At 46.3% G+C, this 24,843-nt stretch overlaps 1 protein-coding gene across 3 annotated transcripts in view; it reads right to left on the bottom strand.

Moving 5' to 3' along the window:
• Positions 1 to 18,196: 18,196 nt before the first annotated feature.
• The window catches only part of PIGL (phosphatidylinositol glycan anchor biosynthesis class L), a 155,061-nt gene continuing 148,414 nt past the window's right edge, over positions 18,197 to 24,843 (bottom strand). For 2 of the 3 annotated variants that reach the window (XM_007485806.3, XM_056819687.1), the window contains 2 exons: positions 19,640 to 19,773; positions 18,197 to 18,721 (listed from right to left, as the gene is read on the bottom strand). In XM_007485806.3, coding sequence (XP_007485868.1) covers positions 18,623 to 18,721; positions 19,640 to 19,773 — 233 coding nt within the window. In that variant the 3' untranslated portion in view covers positions 18,197 to 18,622. The remainder of the gene's footprint in view (positions 18,722 to 19,639; positions 19,774 to 24,843) is intronic. The other variant, XM_007485807.3, reaches the window with a different exon arrangement.

Raw genomic sequence — 24,843 nt, 5'->3', positions numbered from 1 at the left:
AAAGATCTCCTCTCTGGGTTCATGTGGTAGGTTATTGCTGCTGAATTGCATCTACCACCAGGCAGAAATGAGACGGATGAAAACCTATTATGTTGCTTAAATAGGTGCATCCTGGGCCATAGACGTTCAAAGAGGCAGACCCATAATCCCTGGCGTCCTTCAACGACATGAAAATTGAGCAAATTCAGTTCAGGAGTCGTGATCTCACACATCCTGGAAAGAAGCAATCCTACTTGAACAGACTCTTTAGGGAAACTAAGTCAGATTACGGACTATGTTTAGAGGGTTCACAATGGGCTGCTGGAAGGGAAAGGGATTTCCATGACGCCAAGATAATCAAGTGGGGATTCTTCAGATATCTGCTATCACTTTGGCTTGTCTCTGAAGAACATCCGTCTACCTTCCACGCTAGAATTCTATGAGTCAGGTTTTGGGCAGGTGAGGTAAATATTAGAGAACAGGCTTATGGTTAACCAGAGGCTCCAGGAGGAAAGGCTCTGAGGCCCAAGCAATAAAAACAATATAAATAAAAAACAATAAAAAGCAAAGGTGAAAAATGATCAGAACCACAGCATATTTAGAGGACAGTAAGAAGGGCAACTTAAATTTGGGACAGTTAGGTGACTCAGTGGATTGAGAATCAGGCCTAGAGAGGGGAGGTCCTGGGTTCAAGTCTTGCCTCATACTTCCTAGCTGTGTGACCATGGGCAAATCATTTGCCCCCCATTGCTCAGACCTCACCATTCTTCTGCCTTGGAACTGATATTTAGTACTGGATGGAAGGGGGGTGGGTTTAAGACAAAACAACTGATATAAGGCACAAGGTAGGAGGGTAGGATGTCATCGTGGGGGCAGCAGGATTGTGGCACCAAGGCATTGGGGGATCCCTGAGAAGCACAATCCAAGTAAGCTCTTGTTATTGAAAGTTGAAGACTTTGAGAGAAGCCTAGATTATTGCAGTGTGAATGAATGAATAAATGAAAAGCGTTTGTTAAGCATTTCCTGGGTGTGACGCACACGTAGAAAGGCACGACGGCCCTTCTCTCAGGGAGCTCGAAGTCTAATGGGGGCTTCAGCTAAAGTCAGATGGAGAGGTGCCGTGGCCTCTGGGGGGCAGAGCAAAGCAGTGGGTCAGGCATCTTCTTCAGTATCATTTTCATGGGGGTTCATATCCCTTTATGATGCTGAACCATCTGATAGGGCCAAGGACTCTGGTGGCACCAACTTTCTGGCTCTTCAGTAGTTGTGCCTCAAGTTTGCAAAGAAGGAGATGACAAGCCAAATCACTATGCTAGGGCAGCTGGGTGGCTCAGTGGATAGAGTGCCAGACCCAGACACAAGCTCCGACACTTCCTGGCTGTGTGACCCTGGGCAAGTCACAACCTCCATTGTCTAGCCCTTACCATTCTTCTCCCTATATATAGGGAACCAAAATATAGTGCTGATTCTAAGAGGGAAGAAAAGTGTTTAAAAAAAGTCATGCTGACTTCTTTCTGGGATTATGGCTGTCAGGGCAGGAGGAAGGGTGGGTGGGCAATGGCTACCAGCCCCAGTGCTCTGGAGCTTGCTTACCTGTCAGAGGCGATTGTTCCATGGCTGCTGCTTGTGGTGGTGGTGGTGGAGAGATAGGTGGGCCCCTTCTCGGCAGGAGAGATTGCTGCCCTCCACGATGGCCATGAGGCTTGAGCTGGAGGCAAGGCTGCTGCATTCAGGGTCTCCATTGGGGCTGGAAGGGAGGTAGTGGTTAAGATAGGGCCGGTGGTTGGATTTGCCTGGCTCGGCCCCCTCCTATCTCTCCTGAAGGGTGTCCTGCTGCTCCAGGAAGCTGACCTGCAGTTCCATTAAAGACCCTGCCCTCAGCCTCACCCTGTGCGGAGCGTCAAATTAACTGTCCTAAAACACCACTTTCATCATCAATCAACAAAGATTTATTGAATATTTTATGTATACTCCCAGGACCGAACACATAGGGAGCATTTCATGAAGATTTGCTGATTAATTGTTGGTAAAATCACGAGTAATGAGATGAATGGATGGATGGTTTAGTGCAAACTGGAGGCTGGAGGTAAGGAGGCCCCAAAGTAGGCTGTCATCCATAGATCTTCCTTCCTGGGCCCATGGATGATGGCACCTTAGTAAACTGATGATGTTAAACCATTTGACAGTGCCAAGGACTCTCTCTCTCTTTCTTTCTCTCTCTTTCTGTCTGTCTCTTCCTTCCTTTCTTCCTTCCTTTCTTCCTTCCTTCCTTTCTCTCTCTTTCTCTTTCTTTCTTTCTTTCTTTCTTTCTTTCTTTCTTTCTTTCTTTCTTTCTTTCTTTCTTTCTTTCTTTCTTTCTTTCTTTCTTTCTTTCTTTCTTTCTTTCTTTCTTTCTTTCTTTCTTTCCTTTCTCCCTCTCTTTTTTCTTCCTTCCTTCCTTCCTTCCTTCCTTCCTTCCTTCCTTCCTTCCTTCCTTCCTTCCTTCCTTCCTTCCTTCCTCTTCCTTTTTTCCTTCTTCCTTCCTTTCTTTTCTTTCTTCCTTCCCTCCCTTTTCCCTTTCCTTCTTTTCTTATCTTTCTTTTTAAATCCTGACTCTGAAACTACCAAATCTGCAGAAACAGTTACTAGGCTGCATCTCCGCAAGGATTGATTCCCGGATGACGATTTGGGGGCAAGGCTGATAGTCTGGGGTTAATTGCTGCTCCCAAGACTCTTGGAATCAAGTTCTCGGTTGTCTCGAGTGGGGCTAGAGGGATGTGGTGTGGTAGTGGTCTGACTTCTAGGCACAGGCTGCCTCCGGTCTCATTCAGGGTACCTTGCTTTTCCTGCTAGTCTGGTTTGCCTGCTCTGAGAGTGGCAGCTGGTCCCTTCTCCACAAGATTGTTTCTCTAGTTTCTTTTTAAACCCTCACCTTCTGTCTTAGACTCAATATTGTGTATTGGCTCCAAGGCAGAAGAGTGGTAAGGGCTAGGCAATGGGGGTCAAGTGACTTGCCCAGGGTCACACAGCTGGGAAGTGTCTTTGGCCAAATTTGAACCCAGGACTTCCCGTCTTTAGGCCTGGCTCTAATTCACTGAGTTACCCCGCCGTCCCCCCTCTGCCCCCCCCCCCCCCCCGACCCCTAGAAGTTTCAAAGAAGGTACTGACCTGCATTGGTAGAGGAAGGAGGTTCCTCACTGGCAGCTTCCCCCAGAGATGAAACTGAGGTCCAGCCAAAGAAGACTCACTGCTATCCTCATCGAAAAGAATGATAGTGATGACAACAAAAACCCATCAGGTATTTTGACATCTCTGAGTAGAGGCAGGTGCTGGAGTTACTTCTGAAGGGCCAAAAGTGATGTAGGGTAAGACAGAAGAAAGCATCAACCAGCAGAGCCAGCCTGGAGGCAGAGGAGGATGCAATGAGGCTGCTGAGTGATGGCTTCAGAGGCGGGCAGGGGGCTGACAGTAGCAGGGGGAGCTGGAATATGCCAACTCCTCCTCTTGGTCTGTTGTATAAAAGGGGAGCTGCGGTTAGATTTAGAGCAAGAGAAATGGAACCCCCAGTACTAGCGAATGAATGGTCAGCAATGGGATGTCTTTCTGTGACTGGTAGATCTTTTAAAAAAAGTGTGAGAAGAGACTAAAGACAGGCACTAAGGCAGCTCAGTGGAACGACAGCCAGGCTTAGGGATGGAAGGTCCTGGGTTCAAATGTGAACTCATGCACTTTCTAGCTGTGTGACCTTGGGCAAGTCACTTAACCCCCATTGCCTAGTACTTACTGTTCTGCTTTGGAACGGATACTTAGTACTGATTGTAAGATAGAATGTAAGTGGTTAAAAAAAAAAAGAAGACATTAAGGATGAAGAGAGGGAATGGAAGTAGGGGACAGGGGAGAGTGCTTTCATAGTTCCAATATGAAAGTGAAAAAGCATTATTAAGCTCCTTATATGCTAGGCACTGTGGGAAGCACTTTATAAATATTATCTCATTTGATCTTCACAATAACCCTGGGAGATAGATGCTATTATTATGCTCATTTTATAGTTGAGGAAACTGAGGCAGAGGTTAAGTGACTTACGCAAGGTCACGAAGCTACTAACATACCTGAGGATGGATTTCCTTGGTCCAGGGCCCAATCCATTGTGCCACTAAATTCTTTCCCTTTTCTGGGGTTTAGGTTCCTAAAATGAAGGTTTGAACCAGAAGATTCCTTCTGGCTCTAAAATTCCCCCAAGTATCTTTCTACTTGTTAAAAGGAAAGCACTTGTAACAAAGGAAATGGCAAGCATAGTAATACTGTGACAATGTATACAAGACTCTGCCCTAGGAGCCCCCACTGCTCTCTGAGAACAGAAGGGAGTTTTGCAATCTATTCTCTGGCTCTATTCTTGGGTTTCGAGTTATTTCGAGTTCTTTAGGAATGTTCGGAATGTTTTGTTTAGGGAGGACGACCACTTCCGGCTCTTCCTCCTCCCTTAGTGTCCACCTGTGGCTCCAAGAATCTGTAGCATGCCCAGTGGCCACATGCTGGTGTTTGGGGGGTGTCAACCTCAGGCATATGAAGATTTCACTTGGTGGACGGTGGCAAACAATTTGTACTAATGGCCACGAAGGGGCTGAAAGCAAATGTTTAGGACTTGGTTAGACACTGAAGAAGCTACTGCAACCCAGGCCATCCCCAGGCATCTTTTTAAAAAATTTAAACCTCTATCTTCTATTTTAGTATCAATTCTAAGGCAGAAAAGTGGCAAGGGCTGTGACTTAACCTAGGGTCACCCAGCTAGGAAGTGTCTGAGGCCAAACTTGAACCCAGGTCCTCCCAACTCCATACCTGGCTCTTTATCCACTAAGCCACCTAGCTGCTCCCACCCGTCATCTTGACTTTTCATTTTGCCAGTGGCCTTCTTCGGCTCTAGAAGAGAGAGTGAGGCCAAAAACTCTGCCTCACTTAAATCCAATTTATGTTTGAGTCAAAAGATGTCACCTGTGATGCCATTTTGGTCCTCTTCCAGTAAGAAAGCCAACAACTAGTTTATTTGGAGTTCACAGGCCAGACATCTTAAGCTGGAAGGTACCTCAGAAGTATGAGGATTAAATTTAACTCTCCTCTGATTGTGAAAATGAAATTAATTAACTCTATCCTGATTGTGAAGATTAAATTGTAACCTTGCCCATTTATAGATTTAATCACCAAAGGTGTAAACACCCTACTTAAAGTTGAGTGGAGAGATCTGCCCATTTATAGATTTAATCACCAAAGGTGTAAACATCCCATTCATACTTGAGTGGGGGAGGTCTGTGACCCACGTGTGCAATAGTGTGTAACAAATCAGAATTAAACTGATTGCCCCTGGGCAGTCCTGAAGCAATGCTTCAACTGTGATTGGTAGACGTAAAATTAGGTGAAGGCACAGGAAGTGACACAAAAAAGTGTCTTTAAAAGAGTTACAACTTCCTGAGTGCAGTTCTACTTGGAGTTGAACTTCCTGTGAGAGGGAGTTCTTCATTTCTGGAGTTGAGACTGGAGAAGAATCTGCTGACTGGACCTGAGACCCTGTTCCTGGTGAGGCCGTTCTTAAATCTCTTCCTTTTGTACTGACACGTGGTGAGTGAAAAGGCTGACTCCTTTCCTGGATATTTTCTGAAGAAACTAGCTTCAGGAGAGACCTATTTCTTGAGAGAGTTTTCCTCAGGTCCTTGGCTTTGCTGAGGCCAGCTGAAACTAACTCTCCCTGCCTGGGTTGAGCCAGGGGCTGGGAGTAAATTACTCAGTGCTTAGGCTAGATATCTTACCCTGTCCTTGCTCTGATTTTCTTACTTCACTCTTTCTATATTTTGTAAATAGTAAAAAAATCTCTTTGGAATTAATATAAATTCCTGGTGACCCTATTCTTAAATAATCCAGGCCAACCTTTGTATATAATTAACTCCTTTTCCCTTTACAGAAGTCATCTAGACCTACCCACCCCTTCACTTTACAGATGAGTAAACTAAGGCCCAAGGAGCGTAAATCACTTACCCAAGGGCACACAGTTTAATATTAAGTCTGGTTGGTAGAATTTGGGTCTAAATCTGGTGATTCAAGAGTCAGAGGGCTGTTGATAACTCACAAAGGAAGTAAGATAACACCAAACCTTAATGTCTGTGTGCTGAAGGGAAAGTTCTAGAGAGCTTGCCATAAGACCTAGAAACATGGTGGCAAACCTATGTTATACATGCCAGAGGGGGCACTAAGAGCCCTCTCTTTGGGCACATGTGCTATTGTCCCAGCACAGTTTGCCAGAATTTGTTACTAGAAAGTCAGAGGGATGTGGGGCCAGTTTGTTCCCCATCATTTCTCCAGGTGCCTAAGGACATTTCTCACATTATCCACCCCTCTAAAAGGTTCGCCATCACTAACCTAGAACATAGTAGGTGTTTATTAAATACTTGTTCCCCAATCCCCCTTTGTTGTGGTTGGGAGACTTTTAATTTTACTTTATAAATTCTTCTAAGTATCTTTCTACTTGCCTATAGGAAATCTCCTGTAACAAAAGGAAATAGCAAACATATTAATAGTGACAATTTATACAAGATTCTGTCCTCGGAGGTCCCCACTCCTCTCTGAGAAGGGAATTATGTTTTATTATTTATTCTCTGGATCTATTATTGGGTTTTTAGTTGTTTAATTTAGGGATGTACAAAATATTCAGGAGGACTAGCAGAGCAAATTGTACAGAAAATTATAGCTATTACCTATGGCTTTTCTAACAAATTCCAAACACTGCTTTCAAAGCTAGCCTGTTTTTCTGTTTCCTACTGACCTGCCTTCTGTACTCTTTAATACAGTTAAAAAAAACTTCAAGGACCCTCTTTTTCTTCTCATTTTTTGGGGTATTCTTCTTTCCCCCAAATTGAAAAAACAAAACAGCCAAAGTGAGGGGGAAAACCTTATAACAAAACTACACATTAGTCACAACTGAAAATGTATGTGTTATTATGCACCTTGGCTCCAACACCTCTCTGTCAGAATATGGGTAGTATGTTCCATCCCTGGTCCACTGCTGTCCTGATCAGAATCCTTAAGTCTTTCAGAGTTGTTTGTCTTTACAATATTGCTGTTTAGTAAACTGTTTTCTTGGTTCTGCTCACTTCGTTTTTCATCAGTTCTTTCCCTATGTTTCTCTGAATCTATCCTTTTTGAAATTGCTTAGACTATCCAGCGAGGTGAGATAATGCATAGTCAGGAGGACTCGTCTTTCTGAGTTCAGATCTAGCCTTAGACACTTACTAGCTGTTGGACCCTGAGTAAGTCCTTTAACCCTGTTTGCCCCAGTTTCCTCATCTGTAAAATGAGTTGGAGAAGGAATAAAATGGCAAACTTCTCCAGTGTTTTTGCCAAGAAAACTCCAGATGGGGTCAGGAAGTGTCAGACATCATTAAAAAATGACTGAATAATAGATTATAATAATATACAATTACATTCACTTATCTGTTTGTTCAGCCTAATCAACAGACATCTACTTTGTTTTCATTTATTTGATACAAGAAGTACTATTATAAACATTCTGTCCAGGAGTCCTTTCCATCTTTGATTGCTCTGAGGTCTAATCTAGTAATGGTAGGGTCAAAGAGTATGCCCAGTTTAGAGACTTTGGGGCCTGCTTTCAACTTGCTTTCCAGAATGGTTGGCTCAATCCATAGATGCATCAACAGTCCATTAGTGTCTTGTCTTGCTGGAGCCCCTCCCATAATTGCCATTTTCTTTTTTGGTTATCTTTGAGAATTTAGGGGGTCTCAGGCAGAATCTTAGCCGTGTCTAATTTGCCTTTATCATCTTGTTAGGGATTTGGAATACCTCTTCATGTGGACATTGACAGCTTGAATTTGATCCTGTTCACATCCTTTGACCATTTCTCTATGGGGAATAGCACTGGTTCTTATATATTTGTAGCAGCACACTTCGAAGGGGGATAGAGCGTCACTGGCTTTTGAGAGTTTTTCTGGATCTCTTACCTGGTGATATTCTCATGGTAGACACAGTGGTGAGGGCGGGTTGGTTACACAGGATGAGCAGGTACAGGTGGCTGGTGACCTCTGTCCAGCTCAGTAAGGTCAGAGCCTCATTGGTGCATTCATGAAACAGTTACAAATAATCAGTTAATCAGAATAAACACTGCTTCTTGGGAATGTCACAGAAAGGATTTCTGTTGGGTCTGAGAGGGACTAGATGGCTTCTAGCAATAGCTACTGTGGCCAGCAGCACAATTTATCCTTTGAGGACAAAAGATGCCCTCATGGCAGTTGAAGGGGGGGGGCAGAAAAGAATCAGGATTCCATGAGGCCATTGTTGGGGGGTGAATAGGACAGAGCTAGAGGAGGATGAGCTCAGCTAGAGTATACTTGTGGGGGGGGGAGGAAGCCACCATCTGGGAGCATGCTATTTATTCTTTTTCTTAACCTGCAGATCTTAGAATCAATCCTGTGTATTGGCTCCAAGGCAGAAGAATGGTAAGGGTTAGGCAATGGGGGTTAAGTGACTCTTCCAGGGTCATAAAGCTAGGAAGTGTTTGAGGCCAGATTTTAAACCAGGACCTCCTGTCCCTAGGCCTGGTTCTATCCAAGAAGACACGTAGCTGTCCCCTTATCCCATTAATTAATTTTAACCCTTACCTTCTGTCTTGGAATCAATACTGTGTATTAGTTCCAAGGCAGAAGGGTGATTTGAACCTAGGATCTCTGGTTTCTAGGCCTGGCTCTCAATCTACTGAGCCACCCAGCTGCCCCCGTCCCATTTATTCTTGCTAACTAGGTACTAAATTCTGGTTCTATGCTGTTAAAGGATGGAAAATGCTTTCCATGCCCTGCTAAATGTTGGTACTCTGAGACCAAAACCGTTGTTATAGTTTTGAGTCCTTTCCAACTCGAAAATCCTCGACGTGTCCTAACTTCTTTTTAGCCTGAGCCCCTTTGATTCAATGCCTATTTCTAGGGCTGATAGAGTTAAAGAAAAGCCATTGTTGTGATACAGGCAAGCGTTGGTATATTGCTGCTCCCAATGAAAGGGAAGGGAAGGGCTGTGCTCAGGGTTGATTCTAGGAAGTGGTAGTGGAAAGAAATTCCCCTGTGCCCCCCAAGTATATTTATCCAGGGAAATCTGCTGAGCAGATGCATGTCCTAACCCAGCAGAGAGGTGATGGACTCAAGTTGTATAATAAGACAGTTTGGGATACAGTCAACACAAGGATTTGTTTGCTTTGCAATGTGCATGTTACAAGGATTTTATTTTATTTTCTCATTTTTTGTGAAGGAGGAGCTGGGGAGAGGAGAGCTAGGAATAGGATTGCTGAGAGATACAGAGACAGAGAGAGACAAGGAGAGAGAGAAGTTGAAAGAGACAAAGAGAGAGATGGAGAGAGGAGAGAGACAGAGACAGAGACAGAGAGAGGAGAGTTAGAGAGACAGAGACAGAAAGAGACAGAGAGATGGAGAGAGGAGAGGGAGAGAGAGAGAGAGAGAGAGAGAGAGAGAGAGAGAGAGAGAGAGAGAGAGAGAGAGAGAGAGAGAAGAGAAGAGAGAAGAGAGAGGGAGAGAGAGAAAGAGAGAGAGGGAGGGAGGGAGAGGGAGAGAGGAGGGTCATTCAAGCACTTTTTGAAATACTCAGAAGAGAACAGAAGGAAGGCCAGAAGGAATCACAGACAAGCAAGACAGCTTTGAAGGCGACATGTTGAATTTTTAAATACTTAAAAAGAAAAGCAAGCTGTGCATGATGGGTATTGGCAACTTCATACACAACCCTCTCTTTTCTACTGAGTGCATGTAAATGCTTTTTTTAATTGATAGTTGTTAAGGGCAGAATTTTTTTAAAATTGGAGGAAAAAAAGAAAGTTGGGGAGAGGGTGTCCCTAGGCTTCAAGGGCAATCCTGGAGGGGAAAAGGGATCATAAATGGGCATCCTGCTGTCTGAGGGCAGTGTGGGATGAGTAGTAGTAGGAAGAGGACTAGACCTTGGGCATTAAGAGAGTTGGGCTCCAGTTCTCTTTGCTTCTATATATTTTTTGCTATATCACCTTGGGTAAGTCACTTCTCTTCCTCTACATAACAAGGGGGCCTCACCAGATGATCTTTACTCTCTAGTCATCAGAAAGGGCACAGCACTTATCCCAGGTCCTGGACTTAACCCTTTCCTGCCTGGAACTCCTGCCCAGGATGCATGGTGGTCTCTGTTGCCCACTGCACCTAGCACTGCTCTAGCTCTACTTTGCTCCCTGGTCATCTTCCTAGCCTCCATGTTGCTGCAGGTACGCCCGCCTCCTTCCCTAATCTCCAATTCTGGATCCATGGTCTAATCTTATTGCTTCTAGAAAGAATGTATTAGTCTCCCAGGCTATGGCTCACTGAAATCACCCTCCCTGGCTACTACTGACCTATGTAGGTTGTTTCCCCCTATAAGAATGGAATCTCCTTGGGGAAAGACTGTCTGCTTTTGTCTTTGTATCCCTAGCACTTAGTGCTGGGTGGGACCTATATATTCATTCATTCTTCCAGTTCTTTTTCAGCTCTATGCTTCTGTGACTCAATTCATTTTTAGAGTTCAGCAAGAGAGGGAGAGAGGGAGAAGAGAGAAAAATAAAGGAGGGAGATGGGGAAAGAGAAATGGGGAGAGACAGACAGAGAGACAGAGGAGTGAGAGAGAGAGACAGAGACAGAGAGAGATGGAGAGAGACAGAGAGGGACAGAGAGAGAGACAGAGAGAGACAGAGATAGAGAGAGACAGAGAGGAAGGGAGGGAGAGAGAAAGACACACACACACACACACACACAGAGAGAGAGAGACAGAGAGAGACAGAGAGAGACAGAGAGAGACAGAGACAGAGACAGACAGAGAGACAGAGACAGAGAGAGACAGAGACAGAGACAGAGAGACAGAGAGAGAGAGAGAGAGAGAGAGAGAGAGAGAGAGAGAGAGAGAGAGAGAGAGAGAGAGAGAAAGACAGAGAGAGACAGAGAGACAGACGGAGAGAGACAGAGATAGAGAGAGACAGAGAGGAAGGGAGGGAGAGAGAAAGACACACACACACACATACACAGAGAGAGAGAGAGAGAGAGAGAGACAGAGAGAGAGAGAGAGAGAGAGAGAGAGAGAGATGGAGACAGACAGACAGACAGACAGAGACAGAGAGACAGAGAGAGAGAGAGCGGGAGGGAGGGAGAGAGATTAAGATTTAAACCACCAGCACAGTTTAAGTCATAAAAAGCCAAGACCAATTGGAGTTGAAGCTCCTCAGACTTGACAAGATTCTTTGGGACATTGTGAGTCAACACACTTCTGCCTAGGGACATCACTAAAAGCCACAGTGAGAGAAGCTTTGTTCACTTGCATCCACACTGTGTCTTTGCTGAATAGCCTTCCTTGAACCATTGTTAACATCTTTTGTTAAATGTTGCCCAGTCCTTTGGTTTCAATCCCAAATCTGAATCATTCACATATCCTGAAAAGACTAATCACACATGTAGCCAGTAAGTGTCAGAAACAGGATTTGAACCCAGGCCTTGCTGAATTGAAGTCTAGCCCTCCAGTCACTACACCTCACTGCCATTTACCTTCCTATCAATTTAAAACAGCCATTTTCTTGGCTAGTGATTGGACAGAGAAGTGATGTTTTCTCAAAACTGTGGGCAAAGTTAAAGAATCTGAAAAACATCAGATTATTAAAAGCTGTCTCGCTTTCTTCTTTGTACACTGCGTACAAATTAGATAAATAAGGTTGTCTCTGATGGGTGTGTGTGTGTACGTGTGAGTTTTCAACCCAATACCTGGCCCTCTGGTTCTCTTTCATTTACCTTCCAAGTGCCACGGTCTGCTGTGGGCCCAGGAGAAGAGGAATGTTTGGGATGAGGCTGTGGGAAAGAAGCCCAGAGCCAGAGCCCTGACTTGGGAAACTGGTTAGCTGAGTGGTGGAAGAATCAGCGTTCCAACATTTCACTTAAACCCATTAGCAGACTTGCTGCTTTCAGTCAATACGCAATCGGTAATGTGGCTCCTCCTTTAAGAGTTTCCTGCTTACTCACCAGGTAGGAAAATCCCACTGGGCATGCTGGTCTACCACCTTTAAAAAACCACAAAACTTTCCTGATGTTTCTGCTGTGGTTGAGAGTCCCTAACCCTCTTCTGGCTTTGCTATATAAACATGTATGTGCAGGGAAACGGAATTCACATGCTTCTGTTTTGTTTCTACTTTCTCTGGACTTCTACAGCCTTACAGACCAGAGTTCTAGAGCTGGAAGGAACCCCAGACACCGCTGAGTCCATTTTCCTCTTATTATAGATGAGGAAACTGAGTGGGCAGTAAGCAGTAAGCAGCAAGGCTGGGACTTGCACCGTGGTTGCCTAACTCCAAATCCATCAGTCAGTCTCTTGCACCATGATGCATCTCTTCTTTTTGTACATCTACTCTTACACAGAATCTCCAGTCAGGTTTCTCAGCTGTTTCCTATTGTAGCTGTTCAATTGTTTCCAACTCTTCATGACCCCATATAGCCAAAATACTCCGTTTCCTTCTCTAGCTCACTTTACAGATGAGGAAATGGAGGCAAATAGGGTTAAGAGATTTATCCAGTCACCACGTGTCTGAGATGAGATTTGAACTCAGGAAGATGAATCTTTTAACTCTGGGCCCAGTACTGGCTTTATCCACTGTGCTCTCTAGCTACCAGCTGTCTCCTAGCCTCCACACTTATCCAGGAATCTGTTAAGGTTGGCCTTTATGGGTAATAAAATAGATTTTCCTCTTCCTCTTCTCCCCCCCCCCCCCCCCCCCCCCGGCAACCCTTCCCTTCTATCTTAGAATCAATGCTTAGTATTGGTTCTAAGGCAGAAGAGCGGTAAGGACTAGGCAATGATTGGTTAAGTGACCAGTCCAGGGTCACACAGCTAGGACCTATCTGAGGCCAGATTTGAATCTAGGACCTCCCATCTTTAGGCCTGGCATTCAATCCACTGAGCTAGCCGGCTGCCCCTAGGCTTTCCTCTTTTTGGCAGTGAGGTGGGTTTCTACCTGAGCAAAATGCTGCATATGTAGCTAGAATAGGTCAGTTGTTTTTGCGTAACTTTTCCTTTGTCACAAGGGAGTGTTCAGTTCCTAGGAGTAGGGGTTCCTGTCCCTAAATGACATATAAGCAAACCTTATTTTTTAAGAAAAGAAAGGAAAAGGAAGTGTCACTAAGGTTTTAGAGGAAAGAGAAAGTGATAGAAGAGATCAAGGTCCCATGAGCCAGCACATGTAGAAACCAAGAGGTCCTACTATCCTAGAAAAGAGTGACTTCAAGAACAAGCAAACATGCCTTTCATCTTTGAATCACTACTGGGTACTGGTTCCAGGGCAGAAGAACGGTAAGGGCTAGGCAATGGGGGGCAAGGGACTTGCCCAGGGTCACCCAGCTGGGAAGTGTCTGAGGACGCAGGTTCTTCCAGCTCCAGGCCTGATGTTCTAGTCACTGAGCTACCTCGTTGCCCCTTTACTTTAACTTCTTAGGATGGCTCTTGCTGGGGAAAATTTCATTTGGTTGGGCGGAAACTGACTTCTGAATGAGGTTATTAAAGTAGCATTTGGGGGGGACACTCACACTAGTGTTACCCTACTTTCTTTTCCTCTACTAAGAAATGCTCAACATGTTGGAGGTCATCAAATCAGTAGGAGAGTTAGAACATTTCTGCGTTAGGTTAGGAGAGACTTCAGCAACCACCAAGTTTAACTTGCCCCTGACTTGCTCAAGGTCACACAGGGAGTGAGAGGCAGGATTCAAATCCAGGACCTCTGCCTCTGGACCTAAGGATCTTTCCTTGTCATCAAGAACCTCGGGAGCTTGGTTGATGGTGAAGTCACAGCTTTACAAGGCAGCCCACCCCACTTTCGGAGAGTTTTCATTGGGAAGAAATTTTCCCTTAGATTCATCCCAAATCTGCCTCTCTTTACCCACTGCTACTGGGTCTGCCTTGTGGGACTGAGCAGAACAAGGCAAATTCACTTTTCCTTGACCCGGGGAGCTCTGTAAAGCCAGTGAGTCGGCCAGAAGGGTGAGCAGGACCTGTAGGATGTCTTCTTAGAACTGGAAAGACCTGCACAAACTGATGCAGAGCGAAATGAACAGAACCGGGAGAACATCGTACGTAGTAACAGCAACAGTGTATGATGATCATGTGTCAAATCTCAGCAAGATAAGGGATAATTGTGAGAGAAAGAACTGCTGGAGCCAGAGCCATACATTTCCCCCTTGTTTCTTGGGGCTTGATCTTGGGGCTTTGGTATTCTCTTACAGTAGTGAACAACACGGAGAGGGGCATGGCATGATGATAATGTATGGTCCAGAAAAAAAATCTCTTCTTATGGTCTCTGAACATTTGGATGCAGTTCACTGGGGCTGGAACAGGCAATGAGTAATAGAGCTGGAAAGATGGGGGGGGGGGAGTCCCAGGGTTGGTCCTTCAACGGAGACAGTTAATTATCTGTTTGGATGGACTCGGCTGCAGGAAATGGAATTTCTGACACCTTTCTGACCCAGAGCTGTTGTCTGAAGGGTTCATGAAATCAGTACTGAGAACATGGGCAGAGGAGGTAACAGCCTCCAAAGCTGCACCATCTCTAGGGGCTCATCATCGCTAGATTCATGGGAGAACCCTGTACCCAGTAACAGCAATATTGTACGATGATCACCTGTGAAAACTTGGCTGCTCTCAACAATGCAACGAGCCAGGACAATTCTGAAGGACTTAAGACAAAGAATGCCATCTACCTCCAGAGAAAGATGGGTGCAGATCAAAGCAGACCATCTTTCGTGTCTGTATTTATGGTTTTATTTTGGGGTTTGGTTTTGGAATAAATGTGCTCCTACAACATTGACCAATATGGAAGTATGTTTTGCATGAAAAAAAAAAAGGAATTCCAGGTCCACAAGCCTCCCCAACATTAACACTCTCAGAGCAGTGTGACTGGGAAGAACTGGAATCTTGCTATGTCTTTTTTTATTAAAAGAATTTTATAAGGATATTTTATTCTATCAATTACATGGAATAACAAATTTCCATATAAATTTTCCAAAGTTATATGATCTGAATTGTCTCCCCCTTCACCCCAAATGGCAAGCAATTTGATGTGGGTTATACATGTATTATCATGCAACACCTGTCTCCATATTGTCATTCCTATAAGAGAATACTCACATAAAAACAAAACCCCAAGATCAGACCCCAAAGAAACAAGTGAAAAATGGTATGTGCTGATCTACATTCTGTCTCCAACAGTTCTTTCTCTCCAGGTGGAGAGCATTCTTTGTCCTCAGTCCTTCAGAATTGTCCTGGATCACTGTGTTGCTGAGAGTAGCTAAGTCTAACACAGTTGATCATTCCACAATATTGCTGTTACTGTATACAGTGTTTTCCTGGTTTTGCTTATTTCACTCTGCATCAGTTCATGAAGGTCTTTCCAGCTCTTTCTGAAATCATGCTTACAGCACAGTAGTATTTCATCAACATCACATACCACAGTTTGTTCAGCCATTCCCCAACTGATGGACACCCCTTTAATTTCCAATTTTTTGCTACCACAAAAAGAGCAGCTATAAGTATTTTTGTACAAGTAAGTCCTTCCCCCACTCCACTTTTTAAAATCCCCTTGGGATACAGACCTAGTAGTGGTATTACTGGATCAAAGAGTATGCATTGTTTTATAGCCCTTTGGGCATAATTCCAAATTGCCCTCCAGAATGATTTGATCAGTTCACAACTCCACCAGCAATGCATTAGTGTCTCAGTTTTGCCACATCCCTTCCAAACTTCATCAGTTTCCTTTACTGGCATATTGGCCAATTTGGGTGTGAAGTGGTACTTCAGAGTTGTTTTAATTTGCATTTCTCTAATCTAGAGGAATTTATAACATTTTTTTCATATGATTATTGATAGTTTTGATTTCTTCATCTGGAAACTGTTTATTCATATCCTCTGACCATTTGTCAATTGGGGAATGACTTGTTTTCTTATAAATTTGACTTAGTTCTTTATATATTTGAGAAATTAGACCTTTATCAGATAAAATTTGTTATATAAAACCTTGATAATTTAATATCATAAAAATATTCATTTTATATCTTGTAATGATCTCTATCTCTTGTTTGGTCAGACATTTGACCTTATCTTGTATAAGGTAGGAGATATTGATCTAAACCTAGTTTTTGCCATACTGTTTTCCAGTTTTCCCAGCTGTTTTTGTCAGAGTCAGTTCTTATCCCAAAAGCTGGGATGTTTGGGTTTATCAAACACTAGATTGCTGAGGTCACATACCCCTAATCTATTCTATTGATCCACCCTTCTATTTCTTAGCCAGTACCAGATTGTTTTGATGACCACTGCTTTATTGAACAGTTTGAGATCTGGTATTGCTGGGCCATCTTCCTTTATATATTTTTTCATTAATTCCCTTGATAGTCTAGATATTTTGTTCTTCCAGATGAATTTTATTATTTTTTTCTAGTTCTAGAAATGTTTTTTTCTAGTTTGAATGGAATGGCACTGAAAAATTAAATCAATTTGGGCAGGATTTTCATTTTTATTATATTAGCTTGGTCTACCCCTAAGCAATTAATGTTTTTCCAACTGTTTAGTTCTAATTTGTTGTGTGAAAATATTTTATAATTGTGTTCTTATAATTCCTTTGTTTGTCTTAGTAAGTATATTCCCAGGTATTTTATATTGTCTAAAGTTATTTTAAATGGAATTTCTCTTCCTAAATCTTGCTGCTGGACTTTGTTGGAAATATATAGAAATGCTGATGATTTATGTGGGTTCATTTTGTTTCCTGAAACTTTGCTAAAGTTAATAATTATTTCTTTTTTTAAGTTAAGAATTATTTCAACTAGTTTTTGAGTTGATTCTCTAAGTGTACCATCATATCATCAGAAAAGAATGATAGTTTGTTTTGTTATTGACTACTTTAGCGCCTTTGATTTCTTTTTCTTCTCTCATTGCTAAAACTAGCATTTCTGGTACAATATTAAAGAATAGAGGTGATAATGGGCATCCTTGCCTCACCCCTGGTCTTATTGAGAAGGCTTCTAGTGTATCCTCATTGCAGATGATACTTGCTGATGGTTTTACCTAGACACTACGTATTAAGGAAAGGCCCATTTATTCCTATGCTTTCTGGTGTTTTTAATAGTTCAGATAATCATGTGACTTCTGCTAGTTTGGTTACTGATCTGGTCAGTTATGCTTATAGTTTTCCTAATATTGAACCAGCCCTGTATTCCTGGTGTAAATCCCACCTGGTCATAGTGAATAATCCCTGTTACATATCACTGTAGCCTCTTTGTTAGTATTTTATTTAAGATTTTTGCATTGATGTTCATTAAGGAAATTGGACTGTAATTTTCTTTGTTTTTTTGTCTTCCTGGGTTAGGTATCAGCACCATATTTGTGACATAGAAGGAATTTGGTAGGATTCCTTCTCTCCTATTTCCCCGGACAGTTTATATAGTATTGGGATTAATTGTTCTCTATATGTTTGATAGAATTCACTTGTGAATCCATCTAGCCCTGGGGATTTTTTCTCAGGGAGTTCATTGACGGAATCTTGCTAAGTGTTAGGCTCTGCTGCTGTCCTGGCCTCACCCCCTCCTTCCAGTTTGTATTAGGAGCCTCACAATTTACTTTTTCTATTCATAGATCAAGTAGTATCAGAGATGGAAGAGAATCTAAAGACCATCCTGTCATTCACCTGCTCCAGAATCCTCAGTGGCTCCCTAGTACCCACAGAGGAACATTGCAGTTACAGGCTCAGACCTCTCCAAAGGGCTTGTTTGGAAGAGCTCACCTGGGATCTCCTTAGGAGCATGAGATCTGGGAGAAGAAATCCCCTCTCTGAATGCAGGTCAGTGCTTCTTCTGCCACTTCTAGTCTTAGAGACTTGCCCAGGGTCACAAAGCCAGGATGTTTTAGAGGTGGGACTTGAAGCCAGGTCTTCTGACCTGGGAAACCTTGAGAGCTGACTGCTGTCAAAAGTTCCCAGCTGACATTTGTGTGTCAGCTTTAAGACTGAGTTGTGCAGAGGTTATTATCCAATTTTTACATACGAAGAAACTGTGTCTCAGAGATGGGAAATGACTTACCTAGGATGATACAGCTGCCAAAGAGCAGAGCTGGCTTTCTTACCTCTAAATTCATTCCTCTTTGCACTATCTCACAGGAAAGTTTACGACCAATATGAAAATCTTAGAGCTTTAATGATGAAAAAAGTACCTGGCCCTTCTGCCCCTCGTGTGGCTGGTCCCCTTTCCTTTCCCTCCCATACTATCAGGCCGCGTGGATCAGACAGTCATTGAGCTGGAAGGCTCACGTTTGTTGAGTTCCCTGGAGATTCCCCGTCTTCTTGGTCCAGCCAGTCCCAGGCTGTGGGGAGAAGGGCAGATGCTCACTGTCTCTGACAACCCCGTGGAGATGACCTCTGCTGTCTGCTTTCTGGAGTCCTAACGGAACCCTTGTAGATTGACCCTTAGATTGTAGACGGACCACCAGGCCTTGAGATCTGGGCTTGGCCCTGTGAGCCTGGGTCCAGGTTAGGGTTTGAGAGAGCCCAGTCTCCTTGGAACTCTCCTCCTCTGTTCCTGACTGCTTGGGACTCTCATCAGTGTTAGAGGAAGTTCAGTGAGTTGATGGCCATGTAGCGAGAGAAGAAAAGGTAGATTCGTCGGAACCAGAGGAGCTGACTGTTGTGGCAGAACATGGCCTTCTGGAAGGAGAGAGAAGAGCAAGGATGAGCCCCGGGACCCAGGAACACTGCCAGGCACAGCTTAGGCGCGGGGGGGTCACTCCTTTCCTATAAGGGAGGATCACAAAGCTCAAAGGAACAGCTTCCTAATTCATCCCTGGGCATCCTGACTCTCACTGTATACAGTTTGTAATTGCCAAACTGAGATTCCTGAAGCATACATAGATCCGAACACGTCACTCCTCAGCTCCAGAGGCTCCAGTGGCTCCCCCTTGCCTCTTGGACCAAAGGCAGACTGTTTGTCAATTACAGGCCTTCCCAGAACCATCTACACATCCCCCTCCTTTAAGCACGCCCCGCTCCAGGCCCGCGGGCCTCTGTGATGTTCCATCTTCCAGACGGCTGCTTCAGGCCTGGAGTCCACCTTGTTTCCCCTCCCGCATGCTAGCATACCCTTCAAGGCCCCGCTCAGGGGCCCCGTCCTGCCTCCTGATCTCCCTCTCCTTCCCCGATAAATGCTGCTGTGAATATATTCTTACGTGTTCTATAGGACTTCTCTTTTATCCCCGACTTCCTTGGGGGATGTTCCTAGTAGTAGGTTTGCTGGGTCAAAGAATTCACCATTTAATGTTGACTAAGTCTGAAATGACTTTCGTTGAGGCTTTGGGCAGAAACTTATGTGAGTGAAGGAAGCCCCCGAGGTCCCTCTGCATCATTTACTCCACACGCACTTACTATGTTCCAGGCACTGCTAGGCCTGTGTACCTGGGCTGGGACGGTACAAGGACCAATACAATGACCTCCCCCTTGCCCACGGAGCTCCTGCCGGGGCCTCCCCAACCCGAGCCGAGTAAAAGGTGATGCCGGAGGACCCCCTCAGTGCAGGCCTGCCACCAGCTCGGGTGTGCTGGGCCGCAGGAGCCTGAGGGGGGCCCTTACCCTGGCTTGTTCTGCTTCTCTTATGTTCAGCACAAAGAGGACATCGTGGGTCTGGAGCCTGGTGAAGGGCAGATCCAATATGGACATGTATTTCCGCAGTACATTGACAGACTCCAAGGTAAGGACTGAGCACCCTGGAGAAGGGATTGGGAGAAGATTAAAAAAGGGGGTGTGCGAACCCTTTATTAGGAACTCACGGCTGCCCCTGGGGTTCTTCCCAGCCACCTTGTACCCTGCCTGCCACGTTCGGGAGGGAACTTGGGGAGAGGAGAGAGAACCCCGGCCCAGGAAGGGAGCCCGAGGTTGGCACTCCACAGGGTGGAGACCTTGGGCAGTCGCCCAACTCCTGTGGATCCAAGTTTATCCCTTTGTAAAAGGAGGACAAGATGATTCTTTAGCGGCTCCTGGTTCTACTCATTCATGAATCTTTTCTGGCCAAACCTTCTGAGACCTTCTCAATGGGGACAAAGGTGCAGCCGGGGGCCCTGGCTTCCTGCAACTCCCTCCCATCGTGTCCACTCCCAGGGCTGGAGGTTTGGCAGAGGGAAGAGAGACCCTTTCGCAGAGGCTCAGCGTTCACTGTTCCTTTCCGGGACAGACCCTCCCTCCCTCCCTCCCCTCCTCTTTGTCCCCCTGTGGCCAAAGGGATGGGACTCCCAGAAGGGCCGCTGTGGGAGAAGGCGATTTTGATTCCCATCGGGCTCTCTTCTCCACTGGGGCGTCCCCTTCTCTCCCTGGGTCTCGGGGTGTCCCTTCCAGCCCCCAATGCTGTGAGCTCCTGACAGCTCACTTAGGGAATGAGTGCCGGACAGGTGATGACCAGGAGCGGCACCCGATGAAAATAAGAACCGAGGTTTGTGAAGAGCTCCAGGGTGGCCGGCCAAGCGCTTTCCCTATGCTGTCCCGTTTGATCTTTACTAACTGCTTCTGTTTCTCCCTCCTTGAAGCAAACGTTCTGCTCCAGGCTTCCCCCCTCCTTCACTTCCTTATAAGAGGAAATAGCCTTACTATCCTCAGGTTACCATAACAAATGCCTTGACTGTAACCAATAGAATGATAATTCTGAATAGACAGTGGGAGCCCAAGTCTATTCTATTTACGCAGTGACCCCCAGATCAGATTAGATCCTCCAGTAAGACCCAGTCTCGTTCCTCCTGTCTTTGCCTAAACTTTGGGCATTTCTGCAGAGGATCCCAACTGGGTTGGACTAGAGTCTCAGGAATTCTTAGGCTGAAATCCTGGAACTCATTTTCCCCATAACTTTCCCCAGAATTGGCTTCCTTTGTAGTCCTCTGGGTTTGATTTTAGGCCTTTAAGCGCCGATTCTGAGAAGGGGCCCACAGGCTTCCTAGCCTGCCAGAGGGGCCCATGGAGGCCAGCTCTCCCCGCCCTGGGCAGGTGGAAAGCTGGGGAATCCTGCAGGCTCAGCCCTGCCCTCGAGTGGGAGGGGAGGGCGAGCACCAAGGTGAAGGTCACCAGACTGCGCCTGCCTGGGAGCGGGCTGCAGTAAAGGCCTGAGAGCAGTAGATGGCGCTGAGCACTGCTCCCTCGTGGCAGCTGACCACGTGTGGTGGGCACATGGGAGAGTTCCTGTCCTGCACTTCTCCACAGAATGGGGGGGGGGGGGCTTATTCTGGCTTTGGGGGCTGGGAGGGAGAGAGGTTTCTTTTTAAAAGTTGTATCCTTCCGTGACCCAAGGGAGGCCTCTGGGGGGCGGGGAAGAAGGAGGGATACTGGGAAAGTCCAGGCAAGGTAAGAACGAAAGACATCAATGAAAACTATTTTTAAAGATTCCCAGGATCGTTTGTTTTTACTGTCCCCCACTCCCACCCCTAGCCAAGTCATTTCCCCATCATCCTCCCCCCATACTTGTTTATTCCTAAGAACTGTTTTTAAAAAAGTCTCTTCTTCTCCTGCGGAATCACACAGCATCCCAGCTGGAAGAGAACTGAAAGATCATCACCTCCTATGGTAGCTGGACTATAGTCCTCATTTTACAATCAAGGAAACTGAGGCAGAGATCAAGTAACTTGTCCAGTGACTGAGGCTGGATTTGAACTCAGGGTGGTCTTGACTCTAGGCCCACTAGTCTATCTACTTCATGATCTAGCTACCCCATTTTTCAAAGGAGGAAACTGAGGCTCAGAGAAGTCTTCTCAAAGTTCATGAGAGCTGATATTTATATAGTTCCTATTTCATAGGCTCCTCTGAACCCGGGAGTTCTTATTAGCCTCCTTTTATGCATGAAGAAATGCCCAAAGAGGCTAACTTACTTGCCTAGAGTAACACTGCTGGTATGTGGCTGAGGAGGGGCTCAACCCCAGCCCTTTTAGACTTCAAGGCTTGACTGTAAGCAGTCCCTTCTTTCCACCATATCAGCTAAAGAGAGGAGGAGCAGGAGGAGGGATGGGACTAGAACCTGGGGTTCACGAGCCTTCAGGGTTCCTTCCATTCCAACCACACTGTGCCCAATGAAAGATGGGTGATCTCTCCTTGGATACTGTAACCCAGGTTGGCCAAAATGTCTTCCAGACACCCTTTAAAGGGGAGACGAGACGTGAAGACTCAGAGCTACAATGGAGCCCAATGTCTTCCTTTTACAGATGAGGAAACTGAGGCCCAGGGGGTAGAATCTGGGTCTTCTGATTCTAAACTCTGTTCTTTTCACTGCGCCAGACTGAGTCCAGAAAGTAAGGGATCCCTAAGGCGTCCTTCTCTGCCTTCTTTTGACTGGCTAGGTTGGTCAGGGAGAGAGAGGACAGGTGGAGGACACGGGGCCCAGGGCCTCTGCCTGTACTGTGCCAGCCGGCATGGTGGGGAGACGGCACTTGCCCTGGTGGGGTTTATAAATGGAATGTGTGTTGGTGGGGACTAGGGGGATGTTTGGGAAATTAAGCTACAAAAGGACTGTTGGCTCCCCCACGCTCTGAAGGCTGGACCATGGGCCGGGGAAATCCCAGGCCTGTAGGAGAGTGGCGACAGCTCCTGTGAGCCCTGGGAGAGGGGAGCGCGTGTGCGCGCGTGCGTGTCTGTCTGTCTGTCTGTGGGCAGTAAGTCTCGGGCCGGTAAAGCTGGGCTCACGTGCACCCAAGGGGCTGAGGGGGCTCCCAGCAAGGGTGGCGCTCGGCGCTCTGCAACAGCACACGCCTCTTTCTCTGACCTCTCCAAGGTGAGCCGGCTCGCCCAGCGGGCCCAGCTGGCTTTGCTGTAAATGGTTTCTGGCTGACAAGGCCCGGGGCTGACGTGGGATGGGCAGGCACAGGGCTGGGCCGCTTTCCCATGTCTCTCCAAGGAAGTATCTGGGCTGCACACCTCACCTCTGTCACTCAGCTCTCATTAAACCCTTCCGATCCAGCTCCTCAGGCCCGCCCAGTCACATGCCAGCGAGGCAGCATGGCTTGGCCTATATTTGGAAGGGCTTAGTATACACGGCTGCTCCCCAGCCCGACTCTTCCCAGTGGAGGCTACGGGCAGGCGGAGATGATGTAATCGCTCCCATCCGCTGGCTCAGCTCAGCTCTCTCCTCCCCCCGCTGAGTAACTGAAGCTGGGGGGGGGGTGCCTGAGGAGGAGGGGGCGACCCAGCCTACCCTGGTTCCCAGGTGGGGAGGGGATGGCCCAGAATCAGAGACCTGGCCAAGCCCAGTGCCTGTGGCAGTCACACCTGGAGGGCTATGGGGGGAATAAGAAGGGTGGACCTTTGAGATCTTCCATTGAACTGCCTTGTTTTACCCAGGAGGATACTGAGGCGGGCCTAGATACGATGTAGTGGAGGGAGCCCTGAACCTGGACCCAGGCGCACCTCGTTTTAGATCCTGCCTAAAATACTGACTCTGGGCAAGTTGATCAGCTTCTGGGGCCCAGTTTCCCCAGCTGTACAAAAGAGCCTCCGTGGCTTCTGAGGTTCCCCCCCCCAAGGGGTCAAGTTAGGATTCTGGGATGCCTTATGCTGCCGAGGACTTGCCATTGGGATCATTAGTGGAACCTCGGCGCAGGGTGCATTCAGGAGCCCAGCCTGCGACGCCTTCTCAATCGTGGCTTTAGATGCCTAACAAAGTGCGCAGGATTCCAGAGGAAACATGACACCAAAATAGTCTTCTTCAAGTTCTTGCTCTCAGACCAACCTGTTCCTTTTTCAGAGGATGAACTAGGATCTCCGGGAGAGAGCCCTGGGCCATTCACCAAGGCCGCCCAGGTAAGCCGCTGGGAAAGACAAGGTTCCATGCCAGCTGCTGGCACTCTACATCAACCGGGTCCCTTTCTTGGGAAATCACTGCCCTTGGGGGGCTCCATCCCCGACTCCCAAGTTCTTGGGCACGTTTCCCTCAAGCCAGCTCTGAGCCAGTTTGGACTCAGCCTCGCCCCTTTCCTTGGGACCTCTCCAGGCCCCAGTGGCGTTAGTGAAGCATCTGACAGAAAGTCTGCCAGCGCACACGGATTCGCAGTCATATCTGTGAACCCCAAATCAAGGGTGGATTTTCTACCTAGTCTGCAGCAGTGGAGTGGGGAGCAGATTCATCTTATAAATGAAAAGGCATTGAAGTGCATATCCTGGATGGGGTGAAGAGCCCAGGTGTTGGTGCTCTCCTGCCATTCATCTTGGGCCCCTCCCAATGCCCGGTACGGTGGTCTCGGTTTAGACCGTGGAGTCAGTGATTCAAGGCCCAGCTCAGACATTCCTAGTGGTGTGAGCATAGGATTAGCAATCATTAGATTGAAAGCAGGAAAGGACCTCACAGGCCATCATCACCCCCTTCTTTTTACACAGGAAGAAACTGAGGCCCAGGGAGGTGAGAAGAAAGAGAAGAACAATCTTTTCCTGAGGAACCATTTGTTGTCTCTGATTCAGCCATCAGATCAAGCAGCCCATTCTGAATGGGTCCTTTGTGATCCCTTGAGATTGAAATAGCCGTCTTTTGGCAGCCAATGTCCTGCAAGTGGCAGCCATGGGGTGTGGGGCAAGTGCCTTTAACCAACTTCTGTGTCAAATGGAGATGATGGCATTTACCCTTCCTATCTTGTGGAACTGCAGGAGGAAAAACGATTGCAGACTTGGAAGCCCTATTAAAATGTGAGCTGCCCGGGTCTGTCAATAGGGAGAGAGTGGATACTGAACAAAGAAAGCCCTCTGTTTGGAGGCAGAGGATTGCAGTTTGATGCCCAGCTCAGGGAAACTGAGAGCACAAGAGCTTGGGCTCATGGCAA

This window comes from Monodelphis domestica, chromosome 2, assembly GCF_027887165.1.
Source record: "Monodelphis domestica isolate mMonDom1 chromosome 2, mMonDom1.pri, whole genome shotgun sequence".
NCBI classification, from domain to species: Eukaryota; Metazoa; Chordata; class Mammalia; order Didelphimorphia; family Didelphidae; genus Monodelphis; species Monodelphis domestica.
This window is presented reverse-complemented; position numbering and strand designations above follow the sequence as displayed.